This window comes from Stenella coeruleoalba (assembly GCF_951394435.1).
Source record: "Stenella coeruleoalba genome assembly, chromosome: 1".
NCBI lineage: Eukaryota > Metazoa > Chordata > Mammalia > Artiodactyla > Delphinidae > Stenella > Stenella coeruleoalba.
The window spans coordinates 44,907,518-44,929,081 of record NC_137169.1 but is presented as its reverse complement, the minus strand read 5'-3'; the positions used below and the strand labels follow the sequence as shown (position 1 = coordinate 44,929,081).

General features: G+C 41.2%; 2 protein-coding genes across 3 annotated transcripts in view; one reads left to right on the top strand and one right to left on the bottom strand.

The window, feature by feature from the left end:
* Positions 1 to 1,644: 1,644 nt before the first annotated feature.
* On the bottom strand, positions 1,645 to 21,422 carry LRRC42 (leucine rich repeat containing 42). Of its 2 annotated transcripts, XM_079943690.1 has the most exons (9): positions 21,031 to 21,422; positions 19,736 to 19,768; positions 14,902 to 15,388; positions 10,867 to 10,998; positions 9,350 to 9,468; positions 8,021 to 8,109; positions 7,735 to 7,848; positions 4,360 to 4,444; positions 1,645 to 2,987 (listed from the first exon to the last, which is right to left on the bottom strand). In XM_079943690.1, exons 3-9 carry the CDS (start codon positions 15,372 to 15,374, stop codon positions 2,713 to 2,715), a joined length of 1,287 nt encoding a protein of 428 aa, XP_079799816.1. In that variant the 5' UTR covers positions 15,375 to 15,388; positions 19,736 to 19,768; positions 21,031 to 21,422; the 3' UTR covers positions 1,645 to 2,712. The 2 variants fall into 2 exon arrangements, with proteins under 2 accessions (XP_079799816.1, XP_079799815.1); XM_079943689.1 differs by lacking the exon at positions 19,736 to 19,768 and having other exon boundaries at positions 1,646 to 2,987.
* The window catches only part of IFT25 (intraflagellar transport 25), a 36,829-nt gene continuing 36,672 nt past the window's right edge, over positions 21,408 to 21,564 (top strand). The window contains exon 1 of the mRNA XM_079943715.1: positions 21,408 to 21,428. The gene's annotated coding sequence lies outside the window, so the exon portion shown is untranslated. The remainder of the gene's footprint in view (positions 21,429 to 21,564) is intronic.

Genomic DNA, 21,564 nt, shown 5'->3' with positions numbered 1-21,564 from the left:
ATGGGAGCTCCTTGAAGGCATACACCATCTTTTGTCTTGTTCAGTGCTGAATCCCCAACACTTGGCACAGGTTAAATGTTCAATGGATACTTTTTCAAATGAATGGCTCAGCATTTTTTGGAATAAATGTATGAAAAGAAAATTTGGCTTAATGTCAGATTATTACGTAATTCTAACAAACTAAAAGATTCTGATTCAGTAAATATGGGTGGCGTACAGGAATTTTCATTTTAACAAATACCCCAGGAGACTCTGGGGCAGGGGTCCACAGACCATACTTTTGAGTAACACTGATTTATTCATTCTTGCAAGCATTATGTAGGTAGGTGGCCTAGTTTTAAAGAGGTAAATTGAGTGTTAGCAGAACTGAGTCACTTGCCCAAAGTTCATGAGTCAGAAAGTGAATTCTAAGAAGAAACAAGAAATTCTAATTAAAAAAATAAAAAAGTTAATCTTACATGTAAGTTAAACACACACACACACAGATTACCTCATCTATTTTATACTAGTCATAATTTCTTGACCTTCATCATTTGTTTCAATCATTAAAACAAAGACTAGACTTTCATAACTCCATCTGAATGACTACAATAAATTGTTGAGATCAAACAAGAAATATTTGCTTAAAGGACTCACCAGCAGAGGAAAATGAGAACCTTGAAAGAAAAAAAGGATTAAAGAAAATGAAATCTTAGCTTCAAAAGTATACTGTGTTTATAAAAGAGAAGTAATCATAAGTTGCTTTGAAGGAAGATTTGCCCTCCAAAATGATCAGAACAGGTGGGATGTTTGAAGAGTAATCAGATGCCACTTTCTGACATAGCATTGCACCACAGCAACAAGGGGGTGGTGATAGTGGGGGGTGATCAAATTAGACTCAGGTTTGACTAACAATATATGCTAAGTTTGACAAGTAAGGCTGCCTGTACTAGGAATTTGGCAAGCTGTGCTCCTGTTCACCCAAATGACATTTTAAAGCTCAACCCTACTTCCACAACAAAAAACAATCTTCACTGAATCTGCTTTTTCATTGGATAAATTTCAAAAATCAGAACTTTTGAGGTGATCCTGGGCAACAGGCCACACTTACAGAGTAGCACCTTGACTAGCTCTGAATAGCAAATAGAACACATATCAGATCCAAGATCTACTTTTATTAAAATCCTGGTTAAACTCCAGAGCATTTCCAGATGTCAAATCTGCCACAACGATGCTCTCAATTCCTCGAGGCATTCTCTCCCTTCCTTTTACTTGCCAGTAAGTCTTGCTTTAAGCTCACCTTTTATGGATGGAATATGGTCTAGCGCAGCACTGTTCAACAGAAATATAATGCAAATCATGAATGCAAGCCACGTAAATATTGTAGTAGCCACATCAGAAAAATAAAAACAGATGAAGTTAATATTTTAACCCCCAAATTACCATTTTAACATGTAATCAATACTTAAAAATGGAGATTTTTTGGGCTTCCCTGGTGGCGCAGTGGTTGAGAGTCCGCCTGCCGATGCAGGGGACATGGGTTCGTGCCCCGGTCCGGGAAGATCCCACATGCCGCGGAGCGGCTGTGCCCGTGAGCCATGGCCGCTGAGCCTGCGCGTCCGGAGCCTGTTGGTCCGCAACGGGAGAGGCCACAACGGTGAGAGGCCCGCGTACCGCAAAAAAAAAAAAAAAATGGAGATTTTTTCATTCATACTTTTGGACTCTGATATGTGATATCCAGTATGCATTTTACAGCACAGCTCAATTTGGACTAGCCACATTTCATGTGTTCAGGGGCCACATGTGAGTAGGGGCCACGGTACTGGACAATGAAGGTCTAGAGCCTTGCTACTCCAAGTGTAGCCCACAAATTAGAAGCGCCAGCATCATCTGGAAACCTGTTAGAAATGTTCAATGTCAAGCCCAACTCCAGATTTACTGAATCAGAATCTACAGTTCAAAAAGATCCCCAGGGGACTTCCCTGGGGGTCCAGTGGTTAAGACTCCTCACTTCCAATGAGGGGGGCGTGGGTTCGATCCCTGGTTGGGGAACTAAGATCCCACGTGCCACAGAGCGTGGCCAAAAAAAAAAAAAAAAATCCCCAGGTGATCTGCATGCACAATAAAGCTTGAGAAGCACTGGTCTAAAGTGAGTCGTTGGTCTCAGGTTCTTCATCTGATAAATGGAGGTGATAATCCTTACTTGGCAGGACTATCGTGAAGATAATTGGTGGTTTACTTAATAGACCTAATATTTGAGATTTTAATGAATGGTAACTATTATTTAAGAAGGCCATGTAATAGAGTGGGCTTTACAGCTGGACAGAAAGAAATATAAATTCTGGTTCTTATAAGCTCCGGACCTTAAACAACTCACTTAACTTGAGGCTGGGCCAAACCGGAGTAGTAACAAATGACGCTAAGCTGCCTTGTTAGTTCACATGGCCTTTGTCCCAAACCAAAGTGTTACTTCCTGTGGCTCCAGTCTATTTTTCACAAGGAGAACCTAAGGACAGCAAAAACGTTTATTTGAAAAAATTACTATGTATTGAAAATATACATTAGAAATTATTACATACTTCCATAGCATTCCCCTCCCCCACCACAAAAGTAGAAATATCCGCTTGCTATGCTAATGCCATAGGTAAATTCAAACGAAAAGGAAAACATCATCAGCCCCCTTTCCTCGAACATTAGAGTTGGAGGGAAAAATGGTCAACTTATACCCGCCAATCAATAGGAATTTAACAAGTCCCAGTCTTCCACAGCAAGACACACATATTTCTGCTTTGAAGACTGTGAAGAGTTGCTCTGTTCCTTCTCTGGCTCCTCGAAAGCTCTCTTCTTGCTCTTCTTTGACTCCTGGCTTGAGAGGGCTTCGTGTTTCAACAGTGGTCCATGGCAATCTGGGGCTTTCTCTTTATAGAACTGGAGTTTCTCAGAAGAATTCATGTGGGCGTCTGCCAGGTGACACTTCACTGGGGCTTCTGTTCGAGCCCGCTTCCCATCTGTAAGGGTGACAAACGGAAGGGCAATGAGCTTTCCTATGCCACTGCTAACGGCTGCCTAAGTCCAGAAAGATGATCCAAGGGAAGTGATAAGAGGCCCAAACAGGGTGAGGTTTGGATTTATTTTATTCCCTACTGAGTGCCCTGTAAAGTAACTTACAGCAAATGCACCAGCACAGGTTGAAGGTATGCACTCACGTGAGAGTATCACAGATTTGGATTCAAATCTCAGATCTGCCACTTGCTGCATAAATGACCTTGAGCAAGTGACTTGCCTGAGATTCAGTTTCCTCATCTTTAGAGGGATATAAAACCTATTTCATAAGGGTGATGTGAAGATAAAGTAACATAAGGGGCTTAGCACAATGCTTGGCACAATAGTAAAAGCTTGAAAAAACGTCAGCTATTATTACTCAAAATCTGGACTTGACTCTGTCTTCTAAAAACAGCCAAGTTTGCGGCACAACTCTAGCAAATGATACAACCTTATCCTATATTTTTTGGTTTGCCCTGAATTTTTCTTATTTTTCTACCTTTATTTTTCCTTCACTTCGATTTCATCCTTTAACTCCTTAGAGAAAAAAAGTACTGTAAAATACACATAACATAAATTTAGCATTTTAACCATTTTTAAGTGTATAGTTGTGACATTAAGTACATTCACATTGTTGTGCAAACATCACCACCATCCATCTCCAGAACTTTTTCAGCTTGGCGAAACTAAAACTTGGTATCCGGAAACTAAAACTTGGTATCTATTAAATAGTAACTCCCTACCACTCCTCACCTCAGTCAGTCCCCAGCAACCACCATTCTACTTTCTGTCTCTATGAACTTGACCACTCTAGGAATCTCATAAGAAGACTCATACAACATTTGTCTTTTTGACTGGCTCATTTCACTTAGCAGAATGTCTCTAAATTTCAGCAATGTTATAGCATGTGTTAAAATTTCCTTCCTCCTTAAGGCTGAATAATATTCCATTGTATGCAAATACTACATTTTGTTTATCCATTCATCTGTCAATGGACACTTGGGTTGCTTGTCCCTTTTGGCTACACTTTTAATTCCTTTTTAATGTTCTATATCCATCTACTTTTGTACCACTGCAAATTTTTTCTGGAACAAGATGGGATGTCAATAAGCACATAGGTACATCATACATACATTTAATAAGTTATTTTCCTGGTGCTGGTACTCAAAGCTAAGTGTGAACTTACACTGTAAGCTGTGTTGACAGAATACAAGTCTCAGTGATCTAATTAAGTCAATACTATCATAATTAATTTTCCCACTGAGTGAAGATGAGCTAAGTGCTTTAAGGGCAAATAACCTAAGGGCAAAACACTCCAAAGGAAAGGGGATTTCTCACAGAAATGCTGAGCAGCTGTTCCAGGCTCCGAGGTTTCTCGTGGCTTCACAGCTTCCGAAGTCACACGCTCCCACTGCAGAACAATCTAAAATGTATTTGGAAAGATTTGAATCCAAACAAAATCTCAAGCTTTCCTTGGTCCCCACCCCTCTCTTTCCATGAACACAAACCCCCATGGTAATCTTACTTCAGATGATGGTGATAAGAAAAAGAACCAAGTCAAGTCTGGATTTTCTGTTTTAAGGCATGAGTTGGTCAGAATACAAACATGCTGGATATACATACTTGCACGACTCAGAAAAAATCTACAAAGCTGACTCCCTATTTTCATCTCTATTCCAATCTAGAAATAAACTGCATATCCTTAAACTAAATACTAAAATTTAAAATCTTAGTCATAACACTTTTCACACATTCCTAGACTCACTTTCATGCCTTAAACTATACCAACTATAACTCACTCTTGTACGTGTGTGAAAGGACCATGTTTCCATATTCTCATGACACTTCATGATCAGTTTCCATTTTTTTTAACTGTTACAAATGTATTTTTATTACAAGCTACTATAAATTCTTTTGAAAATTTGGTTTAGTATAAACTACACATAAATAAACAATTATTTCACATATAGCACAAGTAGCAAGCACTTTAAATTCAGCACTTCTCATGGTATGCAATGAAATGATCATAAAAGAAAGTCAAGACAAACATTTTCAGGTCACAGAGGCAGCACAACACATAGTTTAAGAATATTGTTCCAGAGTTAGTTCCACCACTACTAGCCAGGGGACCCTTGGCAAGTGATTTAATTTCTGTCTTTCAATTTCTTCATCCGTAAAATCGGGATTAATAATAGTACATAGCCCACTGGGCGGTTGTGAGGATTAAATGAGATTAACATACATGAAGGGTTTAGCAGTGTCTGGAATATAGGAAGCACTCAATAAATCTTAGTTGTCAGCCCCTCTATGATACCTCCCTGAGCACGGAAAATGGGGACAGATCTAAAAGAATGCTAAGATGAACTGAATCTGGTGGCTCAGGGGACAATAAGGAAAACTGTGCTTCTACTAACAGAAATAAGAATGTCAATTAGGAAGAGCTGTTTGGGGATGGGGAAGAAGAAGACAAGCCTGGTTCTGGACAAGCTGAATTTGAGGTGCCTGGCAGAGATTTATGGAGAATATTTAGGAACAGGTCTAACGTGTAAGAGAAGGTGATATCATTCCCGCAGGGACAGTGAAGGCTCTGAGAACAGTTCAGATCACCAGGAGAGTGGGTGGAGTTAGAAGAGAAGAGGAGAAGAGGAAATGAGGAATCAGCAAGAGCTAAAGGGAGAAGCGAGAAAGTTAGGGGATACTGAGCAGGAAGGCCAGAGAGAAAAAGCATAAGGCATGCATGTTTATATCAGAACTGCAGAAAAGCCAAGGAAGGTGAATAATGAGATCACATGCCACCTTCAGGACAACACCTGCAGCAGAGCCGTGAGGGCCAGAACTAGCTTACAAGGGATTAAGAACTGAGTAGGCAGTGAGGAGGTGGGAAGATGAGAAAAGAAAACAGCTCACAATCGCAATGGGGGATAAAGAACATGTGAGAATAGAAGTAACATGTTTATACACATAAAGAAAATGGTCAACAGAGAGTGAGATTGAAGATGTAGTGGTGGGGCAGTAGAGGGAAATTATAAGTAAAATATCACAGAGTAAGCTGGAGATCTCGGGGAGCAGAACTGAAAGGAAAAGAGGCCACTAAAGGGCTTATCACTGGAATAAAGCGGCATACCTGTTCCCTTAGATAGGAGGGAAGTGGGGTATGTTGCAGAATTGTAGAAATTTTGAGACAGAGGGAAGTAAAGGACTCCTGTTAGATGGCCTCATTTTTCTGTGTCACCTTCTGAGAATGAGGCAGGAGGAGGATGGAGTCAGCCTGAAACAGTTTCAATAAGGATCAACAAAAGATAGATAAAGCACTGCTGCCAAGTCCTAGGGCCCAGATGAGACTGCACAGTGCTTTCAGTCCAGGCTGTTAGGTATTTTACTTCATCCTTAGCTCTGCAAGAAAGGTCCTGGTTTCTGCATTTTACAGATAAATAAAGAGACTCAAAGTTGCCTTAAGTCATATCCCTATTGGGTTGCTGAGCCAGGATCCCAAACTCAGGCCTCTGACCCTACAGCCTATGCTCTTTCCACCATGTCACCTGCTACCATAACCAAACTACATCAAGCCCTTGTAAGACCATCCCACACCTGCCCCAAGTCTACTGGATGTATCTAGGATTCTTCCAGCACTATAAACTTTGTCTGGCAATGAACTGTTGTATTATTTCAGCATGCATTTTCACAAACTTCAAAGTGCTTCTGAAACACTGATTCACCAGCACCCCTTCTTGCTTACTTATAGGGAGGTGATGCTACAATCAGGTGGTTGGATAGGTCCACAACCATGCGTTATTGCTTGGAGCCAAGGAGGGATCCAGATCAAAAAGTTTGGTGGTTCCTCTAGGCCTCCAGCAATAAACATTGGTTTATAGCATCTGAAGGAGAAAGGCACCAGCCACAGGGAGGCTGGCATCTACTGGTGCTCTATTACTTGGTTACCTTCTGACTCTCTACTTAAGTCTGTACTTTACCAACTTAAGGAAGACCATCAAAAAGACAAGAGAGCATCAAAGTTCAGCTAAGAAGCTGAATATGGAAGGGCTCAGTGTGCTCAAACTAGCATAGTCTGATCTGGAAATATGGCCTCAATATGTGTCACCCGTGTTTCTGCCAGTACTTGGAGGATATCGGCTTCGTTGAGTTGGACTAAGTGAACTTCCTTGAATGGTTCATCCAGGACATCTACCTTTCCAAACAGTCCTAGTTCTTTGTACATAATTTAAAACTTCAAAAAGAAAGAAAGAAAATGGGAGAGCTCAGGATAAAAAAAGGTTTCTTCACTAAGAGTTAAGAAATTTGCCCCCAAAAGGGAAAGAGTTAGATTTGAATTCTTATCAGTGTGACTTATTCTCTTTCCAGTATACACACACTGCTAAGAGAATCTGTCCTTGTGAAGTTGGTTCACACTGCTTTTTTGCATAGCAAGCAAGAATTCATTTATTTTCTGAGTCATTTATAAGAAGGCGTTTTCTTCCAGGTCCCATATGGATGAAGCACAATCTAGCAACCAGAGCATGAGATTTAAGGACTGGCACCTAACACCTTTTCTTAAGTAACTGGGTTAGTTACCAGGCCATCAGTATCTCGGATTCGACTGAAGATGACAATTCAGCCAAGGAATACCAAGAGGATTAACATTTGTTCAAGTGTTGAATAAGACACTTGGAATTAAAATGAAGCCACATTAACTGTAGGAGAAAATATCTGCCTTACCTGGTCAGCCCAGCCCTCTGTCTTGCAGTTACTGTGATCAAATTCCTTCAAAGGCACTTTGGAGTGAACGAGACCTATGTGGGTCTGAAGCTTGTGTTTGACAGCTTTGACGTCCTAGTAAGGGAAAACCAGAACACTAATGCACACACATCTGGTTAACTCCTACTTGCCTTCAGTAGGAAATAAACACCATCACAGATCCCAGTCCTCTCTAAATGCCAATAAGCAGAAGCAAAATATCAAATTGTAAGTCTGGAAAAGCAAGAGAAGGGAGTGGAAGTCTTACCTTGAGTCCCGTCCCAGAGATATCTAAGCAGTTTAGTTTTCTAAAAGAAAAGAGGTATCCAATTCCTGCATCTGTGATATCAGGGTTACCTAAATGTCAAAACATAGATAGTATTCTGTTATAGTTATAAGTATTGCTACAATGCCAACAATAAGCTCAGGAAAAAAGGCCAAACAATGATAAAATAGAAAATACTGAATGAACAAGCTTTTCAGAGTAAATTGAATGTAGAAATCTTATCTTTCCTATTGTAATGTGAAGGAGCTACGCTGGATGATCCTTAACATCCTTCACAGCTTTAACTTTCTAGGAGCTGGGGGTTAGCAGAAAAATTAATGAACCAGATAGTTATTCCAAAGGGTTTAATTTGGAACCACATGAAAACAACATACGTAAACATGTATTAGAATGGTATATTAGACTTTGTTCACAGCCGTTTTACGTCCAAAGTAAAAGATTTCTTTTAAAAAGATTTTCAAGGATACTGAGGCACAAAGACTATTAATGTCTTACTAACCTGCATTTTTTTTTAATCCTTTCTTACATATCACCTTCTCATATCAGAGAGTACTGCATTTAGCACTGAGTCCTAAAGACCATGAGCACAGTGCCTGGCACATTGTAGACACTCCAAAAATATTTGTTAAATGAATAGACTTCCCTGGGAGGAAGGGAGGGCATTCATTATTATCTTCATTTCACACAAGCCAAAACCAAGGCTCAGAGAGGTTAAATAACTTGCACAAGGGCACACAGTAGCAGAGCAAGGAGTGTCCTCTGACCTCAAACCCCTGCTCTTTCTATTTTTTTGACACCATACCATCCTGCCACATATTTAATAAATGCTCAGTTAAATCATAAATGATCTTACCCTCTTTCTACTACTGGAGTCAATAACTGGTTCATTCTGTGCAAGTTATCAAAACTGTGAATTTCATCCTGATTTTCACCAAGCAATTATTGATAAAAAATGACCTAGCTGACAGACACTATAGATCAGCAACTCAAAGAAAGTAAAAATGAGCCAAACGTCCTTCATATATGCTGTGAATATGATGAAAGGTCGCCCTGTCTGCAGAGAGTAAGTGGCATGGGTGAATCTGTAAGGGCTTTTACTACCTCACAGAGGTGGCACCATGCCAGGAAAGGTATTTGGCCAGGAGTCAAGAGCCTCTGGCTTTAGGTCCTGCTCTGCCGTTAACTTGTTGTGGCACCTAAGAAAGTCACCTCCCCTCAATTTTATCACCTCTCAAACAAAGAGGAAGAACTAAATGATTTCTAAGTCCATTCTTCCAACGTTAATCATCTATAACTTCTAATAAAACTTACAAGATAAATCTAATAATGTTAGATTTTCAAGGCCTCTTTTCATCACTCGAACTGGTGCCGTCATTTTCCGCACCCCGGCATCAGATAAACAATTATCCTTCAGGTGGAGTTGAGTTACACTAGAAAACAAAGTCCATAAGTAAATTACTTAAAGAGCATTTGAGAAAGTCTAGTCATGAGAACATACTTTCATAAATTTCATTCAAAAATATATCTTCTAACCTCTGCTATTTCATACATAATGCATTTAATAAAGTTAAAGATATTTTGGTGCTACTTCAGTTGCTAAGTGAGGGTTAACTTACCGATCAAAGTGTCATGTAGTACTAGTCTCAGATGGCAGAGGGCACTAAAGGTATATGATGGAATGAGGTAAACAGGGACTGCATTAAGGATATAAATACACTTGTTTATCACAAAAGCTGCATTCCTGACAAATGCTGTGTGAAAACCAAAACCACTCTAAATATACTGGGAAAGTCTGCTAAGAACTCCTATGAGAATTCTTTATGCAAAGCACAATTCTTTCATTCTAATTATTTTATAAATCCAATTCTCAGATTGGGTTTATAAGGTACAGACATAACCCAATCCATTCAGCTAACCTGTAACTGGTGTTATTAATGTGTTCCACTGTCCCACACTCAAGAAATCCAAACCTTTACTAACCTTGTACAAAAATACCTTTGCACAAGATGAACCGGTTTGCAGGGCAGAAATAGAGACCCAGATGTAGAGAAGAAACATACGGACACTGAGGCGGGGAAAGTGGCGGGGGTGCGAGTGTGGTGCTGGTGCTGGGATGAATTGGGAGATGGCGATTGACATATATACACTAATATGTATAAAACAGATAACTAATAAGAACCTGTTGTATAAAAAAATAAAATTCAAAAAAAAAAAAAACCTTTGTACAGGGCAGTAGGTAGGTGTCACTGTCCTAGGCAGGCCCCAAGAAACAGGTTAGACTCAGGTTTGTAGTACTGTTATCCTTCTGGGTGTTTATTAAACCACAAAGGAATCCATCTGCCTTGTCTCTGCTGGCCATACTGAGATCAGTCGGACTATTTGTGAATGGTATGAACTGGATGATTTCTTTAAATTAAGGTTCTTGAAAAGGATTTATTTGGCTGTCTTTTAATAGTTCACATTTTAAATAATTTACAGTTCATTAGCAGTTAAAATAGAAAATGATAATGACTGTAGAAACTGTATAACTTCTCATCTCTTGCTAGAATAAACCACGGCAAAATCATTTTTCAACACAGGTAGCGTCAAGTATTATATGTTGAAATAAAGTTTATTGAGGTAAAGAACCTAGTGACTTACTTTCCTAAGAGTTGTCCAATCTATACTGCTTGTACCAAGTAAATGAAGATTGAATCGTTTTAGAAAAAAGAATTAGCAAATAAACACAGGATTGGGAAGTAATCAACATTCTTCAAGATGATCCCAATTGATCATCCTTTAAAAAAAGAAACAAAACAATTCATCTACAAATGGTGGCAGGTCAATACCTAGACAGGGCCTCATTGGTGAGATGTTCTAGAAGTTCATGCTCATCTCCAAGCTTGCAACAGGATAGATCCAGGCAGGTCAGCTCCCGGAAAGACTTAATCTCCTCGAGTTTTTCTGAAATCACCAGATATCTGTGGGGCGTGGAGAGCAATCAACAGCTTTTCTTTTCCTTCTTTTAAAACATCACCATTTGTGGCTTTGTGACACATCAACATTCCATCAGGACAAGGTACTATGTAATAAGCAGACTTTACTGATTACTATGTAGGCACAGGTTGAATTTTTTAAGCTAAAAATCTTTTTATGTGATGGTGGAATAAAAACTTTAAATAAATAAATAAAAACATATGAGCAAAGGCAGGACACGAGAGAAAAAATCTTCTTTGGTCAGACAGACCTTGGTGTCAGTGCTGGGATTTCATCAGAGAATTTCCAAACTTTAGAATACTCGAAATTTTAATCACTCATTCCTTTAAGGTTGCTTTTTATCTAATGCTCAGTATCTAGTGCTTTGAAAACTGGAACAGGCCAAGAATTCTGGGTTCTAACCAGCACATCCCCAAGAACATACCAAGATATATTTGACAGTCAGGTTTTATCTTTTCTATTCAAACACAAGTTTGAGTAGCTGCCCACGTCACTGTGCCACTGTTATCCTGCTAACTTTACTCCAAAAGTATGTGCAGCATGACTATTATAAGAACTCACTCTAAACTAGATGGTTATTAAGGCAAACCTGTGAGCATGAACACTTTAATTACACTGGGGCACCTTGCCAATCTGCTATCGGGAAGTATCAGGAGGCCTCTGGAGAGGAAAAGAAGATCAAAAAGACACTGCACAGCCCAGGCTATAGCCTCCACCCTGCTTTCTAGTTGTCCATCTATTTCATATGATGTCAGTGAGAAAAAATGAAAAGGGATTAGAAGTGACAGGAAACAGGAGAGGAGTCTAAGAGAACAGGGAAATGCTTGTGGGCAAGAGCATGCCTTTCTCATCCACTTTTCTCATGGATGTCTAGAAGTTTCCACAGCGAGATGGTAAGCTAGGATCAGTGGGGTTATACTTAAAAGTGTTCACATTTCTCTACTGTTGCCAGAATCATAATTACCAAAAACAGCACTGAATAATCCAAGGACAAGAAGGGAGTTAGATCTCTTTTCTTCCTACTTCCAATCAGAATAAGATATACTGAAGCTGATCGCTGGCCTGACTGCTGGGTACAGATGGCCTGGGGCACTGATACCCCCTCTAAGCTGCCTGGTGACTGAGCTCAGCTGGGTACACAAATGAGCCTTATTTACTCAGACATATTTTAATTGCATTGTAAATAAAGCTGCTGTTTTCCATCTTCCAATCACAGAGTTGAAGTGGGTTAATGGGAATTTGGGGAATTACTGGCAATTACAGAAAGGAAAACACACATCCTTTGATCAGTTAACCAAAAGATATTTAGTAATTCTGAAACAAGGGTTATCTGGGAAGGACACAAAAACGTATAACATGATTAACAAACATTACAAAAATCAAAGCTGAGAAACGAACATGCAAAACCACAGACACTACTACATGCTTATCTAGGATGTAATTGAAGCTCTAGGGTCTCGCTCAAAATTAGTCTTACAACTTGCCCCTTAAAAAGTTCAGAAGAGTATAGTGGAGAAGCAACAGAAACAGCACAGATATTTTAGTGTCAGACCTGAGTTTGGGTTCCAGCAATGCTAATTACTTGTATGATTGTAAGAAACTTACTTAACCTCTGTGAGCCTCAATTTCTCCAGCTAGAAAATGGAGCTGATGATCACTTCCTTTAAGGACTATTAAGAAAATCAGAAAAAATGTTCCAAAAGTAAATGGCATCTCATAGGCCCTCATTAAATGGTAGCTATTATAATTACTTCGGTTACACAGGGTGATATTTTAAGGCAAATACTTGCCTCCCTGTGACCACCGGTGGGATTAAAAATCACAGGGAGGAGACAGTTTTGTAGGGTTGAAACCCAGTTGCACTGGCTTCTCCTTTTGGCAGGCAGCTTTGTGACCCAACCCCACAAAGCAAGTGCCTGTACCTACACGATTATCTTATTTTTCAATTATTTTCTCAAGCTCTTTCCCCATGACCTGAACCCTTTCATGCTGGTAAAACCTTTGCTGCTGCAGCTTCAGCTGAGAATTGCAAATGCAAACCCAAATCTCCTGCCTTCTTCCTATTTTCCTTTGAGGGTTCAAAAGAATGAAAGTTTTTGATCACAACTGAAAAATCTTACTCTTATATCTGAATAAGGCAGCATTGTCTTATTTGTAATTGTTGCAATAAAATATGAGCCAAAAGATTGCTAAAAATGTTTCTTATATTTTTCTGATTATAAAAGTAATACACATTCCTTGGAGAAAAAAATTAAGAAAATCTGGAAAACTATAAAGAAAATTAAAACCAACTTCAATCTCATTACCTAAATTACATTTCAGTGGGCTTCTCTTTTTCCCCCCCTATATATGCAATACATGTAAATTTTCCTATTTTTTTTACAAACAAAATTGGGATCATACATATTATTTTTATTTTTTTCATTTATTATATAATGAACATTTTACCACACCATTTTAAATGATCTTTGGATATTATCTTAAAAGTTATACACTATTTCATTATATGAATGTACCATAATTTATTTAATTAATTTCCTCTTGTTGGATATTCAGCTTTCAGATTTTCACTATAACAAATAGTACTACAATGAACACCCTTATGTAAAGTATTTGTTCTCATATCTGATTATTACATTAGAAATTAGAACAGACTCTTAATAAATGGAATTAATGGGTCAAACAAAAGATATGAATATTTTTAAAGCTTTTGATACATATTGCCAAGCTTCTTTCCAGAAATGCTACATTAATTTATGTGCTCATCAAATGTGAATGGAAGTGCTATTCTCATCCAATTTGACCACTGGAACAGTGTGCAGACATCACAAATGGATAAAAAGCATCTTCCCTATTGTGAGAAATACTTAAGGTATAATGGTACGTGGAGAAAAAAACAGAACACAATTTATAGATAGAGTATATTCCCAAATGTATAAAGATATATATAATGGTATACTATACTGCTATCTTAAAAATCTACACATATTGATGGAAAATGATTTTCAAAATACGTGAAGAAAGCAAAGTGCATACCAGTGTGAGCACTGTGTGTGTGCTGCCGTTTGTATAACAAAGGGGACAGCTATACATGCATGTGTATGTACAGAATTATCTCTGGAATTATGTAAAAGAAATTGATAACAGTAGTTGCCTCTGGGGAAGGGAAACAGGAGAGAGATGGGAGGGAGGCTTATGTTCCACGTTATACCTTTTTGTGTTTGTGTTTAAATTTTCTGTGTATTTTTTCAAGTTTTTCTTTTTAATTAGTAGATGCCTTGAAAGTCATTTTACACGATGGTGGTATAAAAATTTTAAATAAATCAATAAAAGTATATGAGCAAAGGCAGGTGATAAGAGAAAACATCTGCTTTGTTAGAAAATAGACAGACCCTGGTTCTGGTGTTGGGACCTTACTGAAAATTTCCAAACTTTAAGACACTTGAATATTTAATCACTTATTCTTCTAAAGTTGCTTTTTATCTAATGCTCAATATCTAGTGGTCTGAAAACTGGAATAGAGACAGGAACTTTGGTTACTAATCTTCACATTCCCGAGAGCATACCAAGAGATATTTAGCAAATCACATTTTCTTTTCTATTTTCTCTTTCTAGAAAAGGTGGTAGAGGAGTATTTACTACCTAATGGAGGAGCTGTGGCAATCAACTAATCCTTGTAAAGTGTTTTCAAAATAAACCTAAGTGTTGTCTGGGAGGGTAAGGGAGAAAGACAATGATTTTTCTCAAAATGGCCTACCACTTCGTGTATGGAAATTCTGAACTCAAGGGCTGTTTGATGGGGAAAGTGCCCAAGCCCACTAAGCCCCATAGCTTGACAGAATTCACACACCCAATAAAATACTCACTATCGTAATCAGAACACCCACCTGTTTCGCAAACACAAGGAGCAAAGCACCAGACTTCCATAGGCCTCTGTAAATTTCTGTAAAGCCCTGAGCCCTGCACCTGGCTCTGTGAATTTCTGTCTGGCTTCAGCAGCAGAGAACAGCTTTTCAGCAATCTGCTCAGGGAAGCCAATAAGGGAATCAATGTGATCAACATTGTCAGAGATGAAGCCCAGGACGAGGCTGAAGAGGGATTTGGCAGAGTACCGAAGATTCCCCTCCCGGGTGTATGTGAAGATGAAATGATCAGTCTTCTCTTTCTGTGCAGTATCATCTTCCCTGTTCATGCAAAGCTCCACCGAAAAGCCTTTGGGAAACAGTCTGAAAGGTCTTGGCTTCTGCAGGCTACTCCTGACACCATCCAAGGCCAGATTGACCATGTGCAGTTGCCCATTTTCTCGCACGTAGACAGGCCCTGGGTCCAGGTGGTTTTCTGAGTTGAGGTAGTAAGACATTGCCTTGGTTGCAACTGTAAAAGCAAGGCACAAGGAAATCAAATCCAATTAAAATGCCATTTGTAACGTGTAACTTCATCTTGCTGTGCCCAGAGTTTTATGAGCTTTCCAGGCAGGCCCTGTAGCTGATTTGGGGAATCAAAGCTTACCAGTTGCCTGTGAACTATGGCACTGGAGGTTACCTCTATTACCTCGACCTGGAAGCCCTTTCCTATGCTTCCCCTTTTCTTGTCTATCTGGTGAACTCTTATTCATCTTTCAAAAGCCAGCTCAAATCTCATTTCTAAAATTCACTCTAAGGGAGTTATCACAGAAGTGGTCAAAGAGTCACCTACAAGGAAAGTCATGGCAGCACAGCTGATATTAGCAAAACAACCGAAAATAACCTAAATGTTCAACAAGGGTGTTATTATATAAATGATGATACATCCATACCATGGAATGTTATGCAGCCATTAAAATGATAACATTTTTTATTGATTTGCAAATTACAAATTGTACACGTGGAATTTACTATTTGTTTTTTTTTAATTAATTTATTTTTATTTATTTATTTTTGGCTGCATTGGGTCTTCACTGCAGCACGTGGGCTTTCTCTAGTTGCAGTGAGCGGGGGCTACACATCGTTGCGGTGCACGGGCTTTTCATTGCAGTGGCTTCTCTTGTTGCGGAGCATGAGCTCTAGGAGGCGAGCTTCAGTAGTTGTGGCACATGGGCTCAGTAGTTGTGGCACATGGGCTCAGTAGTTGTGGCACATGGGCTCAGTAGTTGTGGCTTGCAGGCTCTAGAGCACAGGCTCAGTAACTGTGGCACACGGGCTCAGTTGCTCCGAGGCATGTGGGATCTTTCTGGACCAGGGCTCAAACCCGTGTCCCCTGCATTGGCAGGCGGATTCTTAACCACTGTGCCACCAGGGAAGTCCAACTATTTCTGTTTTTTAAAACATGTTTACACACAGAACAAAGGCTAGAAACTAATAACTCCCTTGCTACCTTGGCACCTTCCACACATTTCTTTATTGCACTTGGCTCACAGTTCTGCTACTGATTTATTTCTGGGCGTGTTCTGCTGATTTGAGCTCCTTGAGAGCAAGGATCATGTTTAATTCATCCACCCTAACAACATAGTGCTCTGGCATGTAATAGTCCCTGAGTAGATATTCATGGAACTAAAGTTTACTCCTTTGCTAAACCTTACACAGACCACAAGCAACATGGTTTTTTGGATCCACAAATAAAGACCTCCACCACAAGAGCTAACTAAAAGCTATTAAGGTGTGATGCTTCCAAGGGCTAGAATAGCTTTTAGTTAGCTCTTGTGCCTTAACTTCTTCAGTTAGCTGGCACTTCCGAAGTAAGGCAACATATCAAAAACAGCAGGGTAAAAAAAAAAAACAGCAGGGTATTTATGCAATCATATGGGTGACATTTTGTGTCCAAGCGCTAACTGAAATAAACACTTGCTTTCCTGAGGAACTGTGAGGTTTCAAAATATTCGAGAAATTGCCAAGTTAAATAAAATGAAAGTATATGATTATTATTGCTACAATTTTTAGGTAAAACTTAATATAATATAGGTCAAAAAGCTGCTATTATCTCTAAAAGACTCTGACTGACTTCTAGAGTGAACAAACCCAGTTTCTTCTGCATCAATGCAGGGCTAGATGTAGCTCTGAAGCCACTTAAAAGTGTCAACAATCAATCAAGTCAGTGATCAAAAATGCTGAGTCTCTGGAGATCAAACACTGATCCTGTTTGTGGGTATCAGTATGATCCATGTTTCTCCTGAGGATAATTATGTGTATAAAAGCACATCAGAAAAGAGGGCCCTGCCACGCCCGAGAGCCTCGCTCTTCCCTGCTCATCTCCTTATGCCCTACTCTCTGGCTAAGCCATACGACCCAGGTAAGTTGGCTGTGTTCTCGTCTCACTGGCCCTTGCACATCCTGCTCCCTTTGGCTGGAACATCCTTCTCTGCTTCCCTGACCTAGCTAACTCCTAGTTATCATTAACACTCAGCTCAACCACCATCCCTCTCCTGAGAAAACTTCCTAACCCCTGCACTAGTGCACACATCTGTCTGGTTTTCCCAGAGCACCAATGTCTCTTTCTACATAGCACCTTGCACTGTGTACTGTCCGTTCACTTGCTAATATTTCCAAAGCTGTGAGCCCTTTGAGTACACGACACTTAACTTGATTCATCTCTCTTTTCTTTTCCAGGCCCAACACAGAGCCTAGCTTGAATAAGTCCTCAACAGATATTTGCTGAACCAAATGAAGAGGAAGGGTGAGACCTCAAAGGGACAGACTTAGTACTCTGAGCTGCAAGGCCTGCTGATACTGTTGCTAGGAGCCAGCTCCTCTACCAGGCAACAGCTGCAGACTCCTCCCCCACTCGCCAGACCCTTTTGCAGGTGGTAGAAGCAAAGAGGATGATGGGAGTATATTGCTACTGGTACTACCAGGGAGGAAAAAAAAATCTAAAAACCAGAAAAAAAAATTGGCTGGCTCTCATAACCCATACTCTCGCCAGTATTCAGTGCCTGCTGCTGAGGAGATACTTCACTTATTCTAAGCTTTTCTTCCAGGGGTAAGCACCTGGCCCCTTCAGTCTCACAGAGCTTAATCTTGATAAGGAGATAAAGCAGATCCCTTTCGGTCTTTATCTCTGGATTTGGACATTCAGAGTCCTACTCTACCTGTAGACCAGAAAGTAGATACCAGATATGGCCCCAAACAAGAATGACTTAATTTTAAAAGTAGAAAGACAAATTCCATGGAACATATTATAAGTAATCAGCACACTATAAACTTCCTGGCAACGAAATAGGGTCTGCCTATCTGTAGTACCCATAACCATCACCTGCAATAGTGTCTTCCATAAACTTTGGAGTAAAATGGACAAATGGATGAATGGATGACCACTTCCGGTGAAAATCAGAAAAATCTGATTCCATCCAGCAGAGGGCACAAGCAGCTTGGGACCAAAGTGAGGACACTTACCCAGGCTGCCCCAAATCCTGGCAGCTCCGGCTTCCATGGATCATTTTCAAAAACGGCACAGTTCTGGCTATATTTTACTTTTAAATTACTCATCAAATGCTAGTTCTCTTTCTAAACGATGAAAAAAATCAAATATTTCCTGAAGAGTAAGCCCACATCATCTGTCCAGAAACCCCAAGGGCTCTCTGTGCTTCAACTATGATACTTGAGGAACTGACCATGGTCAGGAAATCCTGGTGACCTTTGATTTCTACTACTAAATTTGTGCATCTTGCACTCTCACAGTAAGGAGCTTCCTGAGAGTTTGTGAAGTACTATAAAATGATCTAAGAATTGAATTAATGTTTAAGCCTTTCAAGGTTAAGAACCATAAAGGTGAGAAAATTCCAAACAAAGCTTCTGTAACTTGACTTTGCTTGTGCCTGGCTGTTACACAGAGTGGTCTATTATAAGGGAGCCCCTCAGGAGACAGGGCCTATTCTATACCATGGCACAAATACTACATGAACTGGAAAATTTAAGTAATTGGTATGTGAAAGAATAACAATGTCCAGTGGAGATCTGTATTAGCTATACTTCATATTAGAGCGACAGAGTAACAGGGCATTCTGATAGCCTCTAAGCCTGTCTCCAGACAGGGAGTTTTGTAACCCATAAAACCTCATAGAAAACTATTACAATAGTGCATGTTCTAGTATTTGGTCACCACAAATGAGCCAAAGTTACCATGAAGCATGTCATTTCATCAAATGAATAAGATGTAGCCTTACTACATTAAAAACTCAGTTCTCTTCAGCCTCTTTGAATAAGAGGCAAGATAAAATAATTGATAACTAAACAGCTTTTTAGATCTTCAAGCCAGTTTGCCAAGCAAGACTCATGACTATCCAGTCAAGTGGACTGGAAGGACAGAGTCAGGGAAGCAGACAATTAAAATTGTGAGCTGAGTCTATGGATATCTAATTTGAAAAGAAAGAGAAGAAAACGCCTAACTTTAGTAGGTAAAGTAAGTTAACAATCCCCCAGGAATATTAATCATAGTAAGATTATGATGATAACAATAGTGGGTGTGAAAGCTACCACTGAGTTGCCAAGCACTGTTAGGCACTATATTAAATGATTCCTGTAATTCTCAACAATCCTACGAAGTCAGGATCGCCATTTAACAGATGAAGGCGCTCAGAGACGTAAAGTAACTTAAGAAACAGAACTAATAAGTGGCAGAGCCAGAATTCAATCTCAAGGCTGTATCACTCCAAAGCTCAAGCTCTTGCCACTGCATGATGCTGTCTCTCAAGAATAAAAATATGACATCAGCCTTAAGGATAAAAAAATGTTAAAAATTAATCTCACCCACCTGTTGGATCCCTCTGGTATTCACTGACTCAAGCTGGGGGGGAGGGGTGAGAGAGGGAGGAGATAAAAAAAACAGTGGACAACTGAGGAAAGAGTTGGTGGGAACAGAGCCAGGACAGAGCTACACTGAGGCCTCCCCTCCTTCCTCTGCCAGGGCAGAAATTACCCAAATCCACACACCAGGAAAACACCTGTCAATCCATGGCCGTCATCCCAAGGCTGCAGACACCCTTGGTTTATTTGAAAATGCAGTATTCTGAAGAAAGTTTCTAACATAAAAACCTGAACAGAAACTAGCTCCAAACCACCAATAACCAACTAACAATCTCAAGTTTATTGTTCTGGGTCACCACCATTATCCAGTTTTCAACTTATTTCTGTTGTCCTATAACTTGCACTTTCCTACCTGCCTTCTCACCATACCTAGCTCCTTACTTCCCTCTTAGAACAGGCCAATCTCTCCTACACCCTGACATTTCACAGCTTTTCTACCTGCCAACTCTAAGCTTCTCACACAAGATCCAATCTCCACACCAAAATTCCTAATCCACCCCCTTCACCCACGCCCAGCTCCCCTGCCCCCACCTCTCAAACCTCACGCCCTTCCAATCCTTCCATCCCTTCTGAAATACGGCTCCCTGTCGCCCAGCTGCAAGCCCACCTCCACCTGGCTCTCCTTCCTTCCCCCCACACCATTCCACCAGCGCCCTCTCTAACCCCCATGCACTCTTCCTCTGTCCTTCACCATGTACTCCTCCCTTCCTCCCATTCTGAGATTCCCTCTCCCAGGACCCCAAACTCTCCATCTTTTTCCTGGTCTTCTGCCCTCAACCTTCAAAATCCTTCACGCTCACTATGCCCAACTTCACAGCCCCAACAACTTCTCCGTGCCCCCAAAACCCCACCCCTTCTCCTATTCCCATCCTAGATCCTTTCCTCCTTGCACTCTTCTAATCCCACTTTTTCCCCCTCCCCAGTACTGCAATTCTCCCTCTCTCTCTAAATTCCCACGCATGTCCCTCCCCAAATCCACCCAAGCTAATCCTGCTCCCTTTTCCCACCCAGGCCCCGAACCCCAAGTCTCACACGCCCCCATACACTACCCCAGCACCCCAACTCCACCCTTAAACCCGTCTCTGACAACCCTAGACCCTCACACCTTTCACCCAACCACACCCCAGCCCCGTCCTTCTCGGTCTTCCCCTCCCCCCATTCCACCCCTCCCTCAAACCTCACACCCGCCCCCACTCGCAGCCCCGGGCTCGGTGAGCGGCCCAGCCCGCGGCCGCCACCTACCTGTGCCCCTGCCTGGGGCAGCCAGCAGCAGCTCCTCGCTGACGGCTCCCTCCTCCCGCGGCGCGGCTGAAGGGGGAAGCGGCTCCGCGCCCCCGGCACAAAGCTAGGGAGGGTGGGACAGAGAGTGTGCGGGAGAAGGGAGGGGGCTGGGGGCGACCTGCGCCTTGGGACCGCGGGGCCGTCGGGGGCGGGGGGATGGCTGGGCAGGGGAGGCGCGCTTGCGCGATACCCGGCATGAGGGGCGGGGTCGCGCTTGGAGGCGGGGCCGGACCCGGGGCTGGCGACCTGAGGGCCTAGGGCTCTGAGCAGGGAGAGGTGGGGACTGCGCGTGCGTGCTCTTGCGAGGGCGGGTCCCGTGGGTCTCAGAAGCCCCAGGGAGCCAGCTTAGCTGGGGGAGGGTAAGTAGCGTGTGCTCGGGCGCTTGCCTAGGGAAAGGCCCTTGGGCGGGGCTGCGGAGCTCAGCCCGCGCAGTAAGGAAGAGCACGGGGGCGTGGTCTGGGGGCGGGGCCTGAGGGAGACTGGGCGCGTACAACC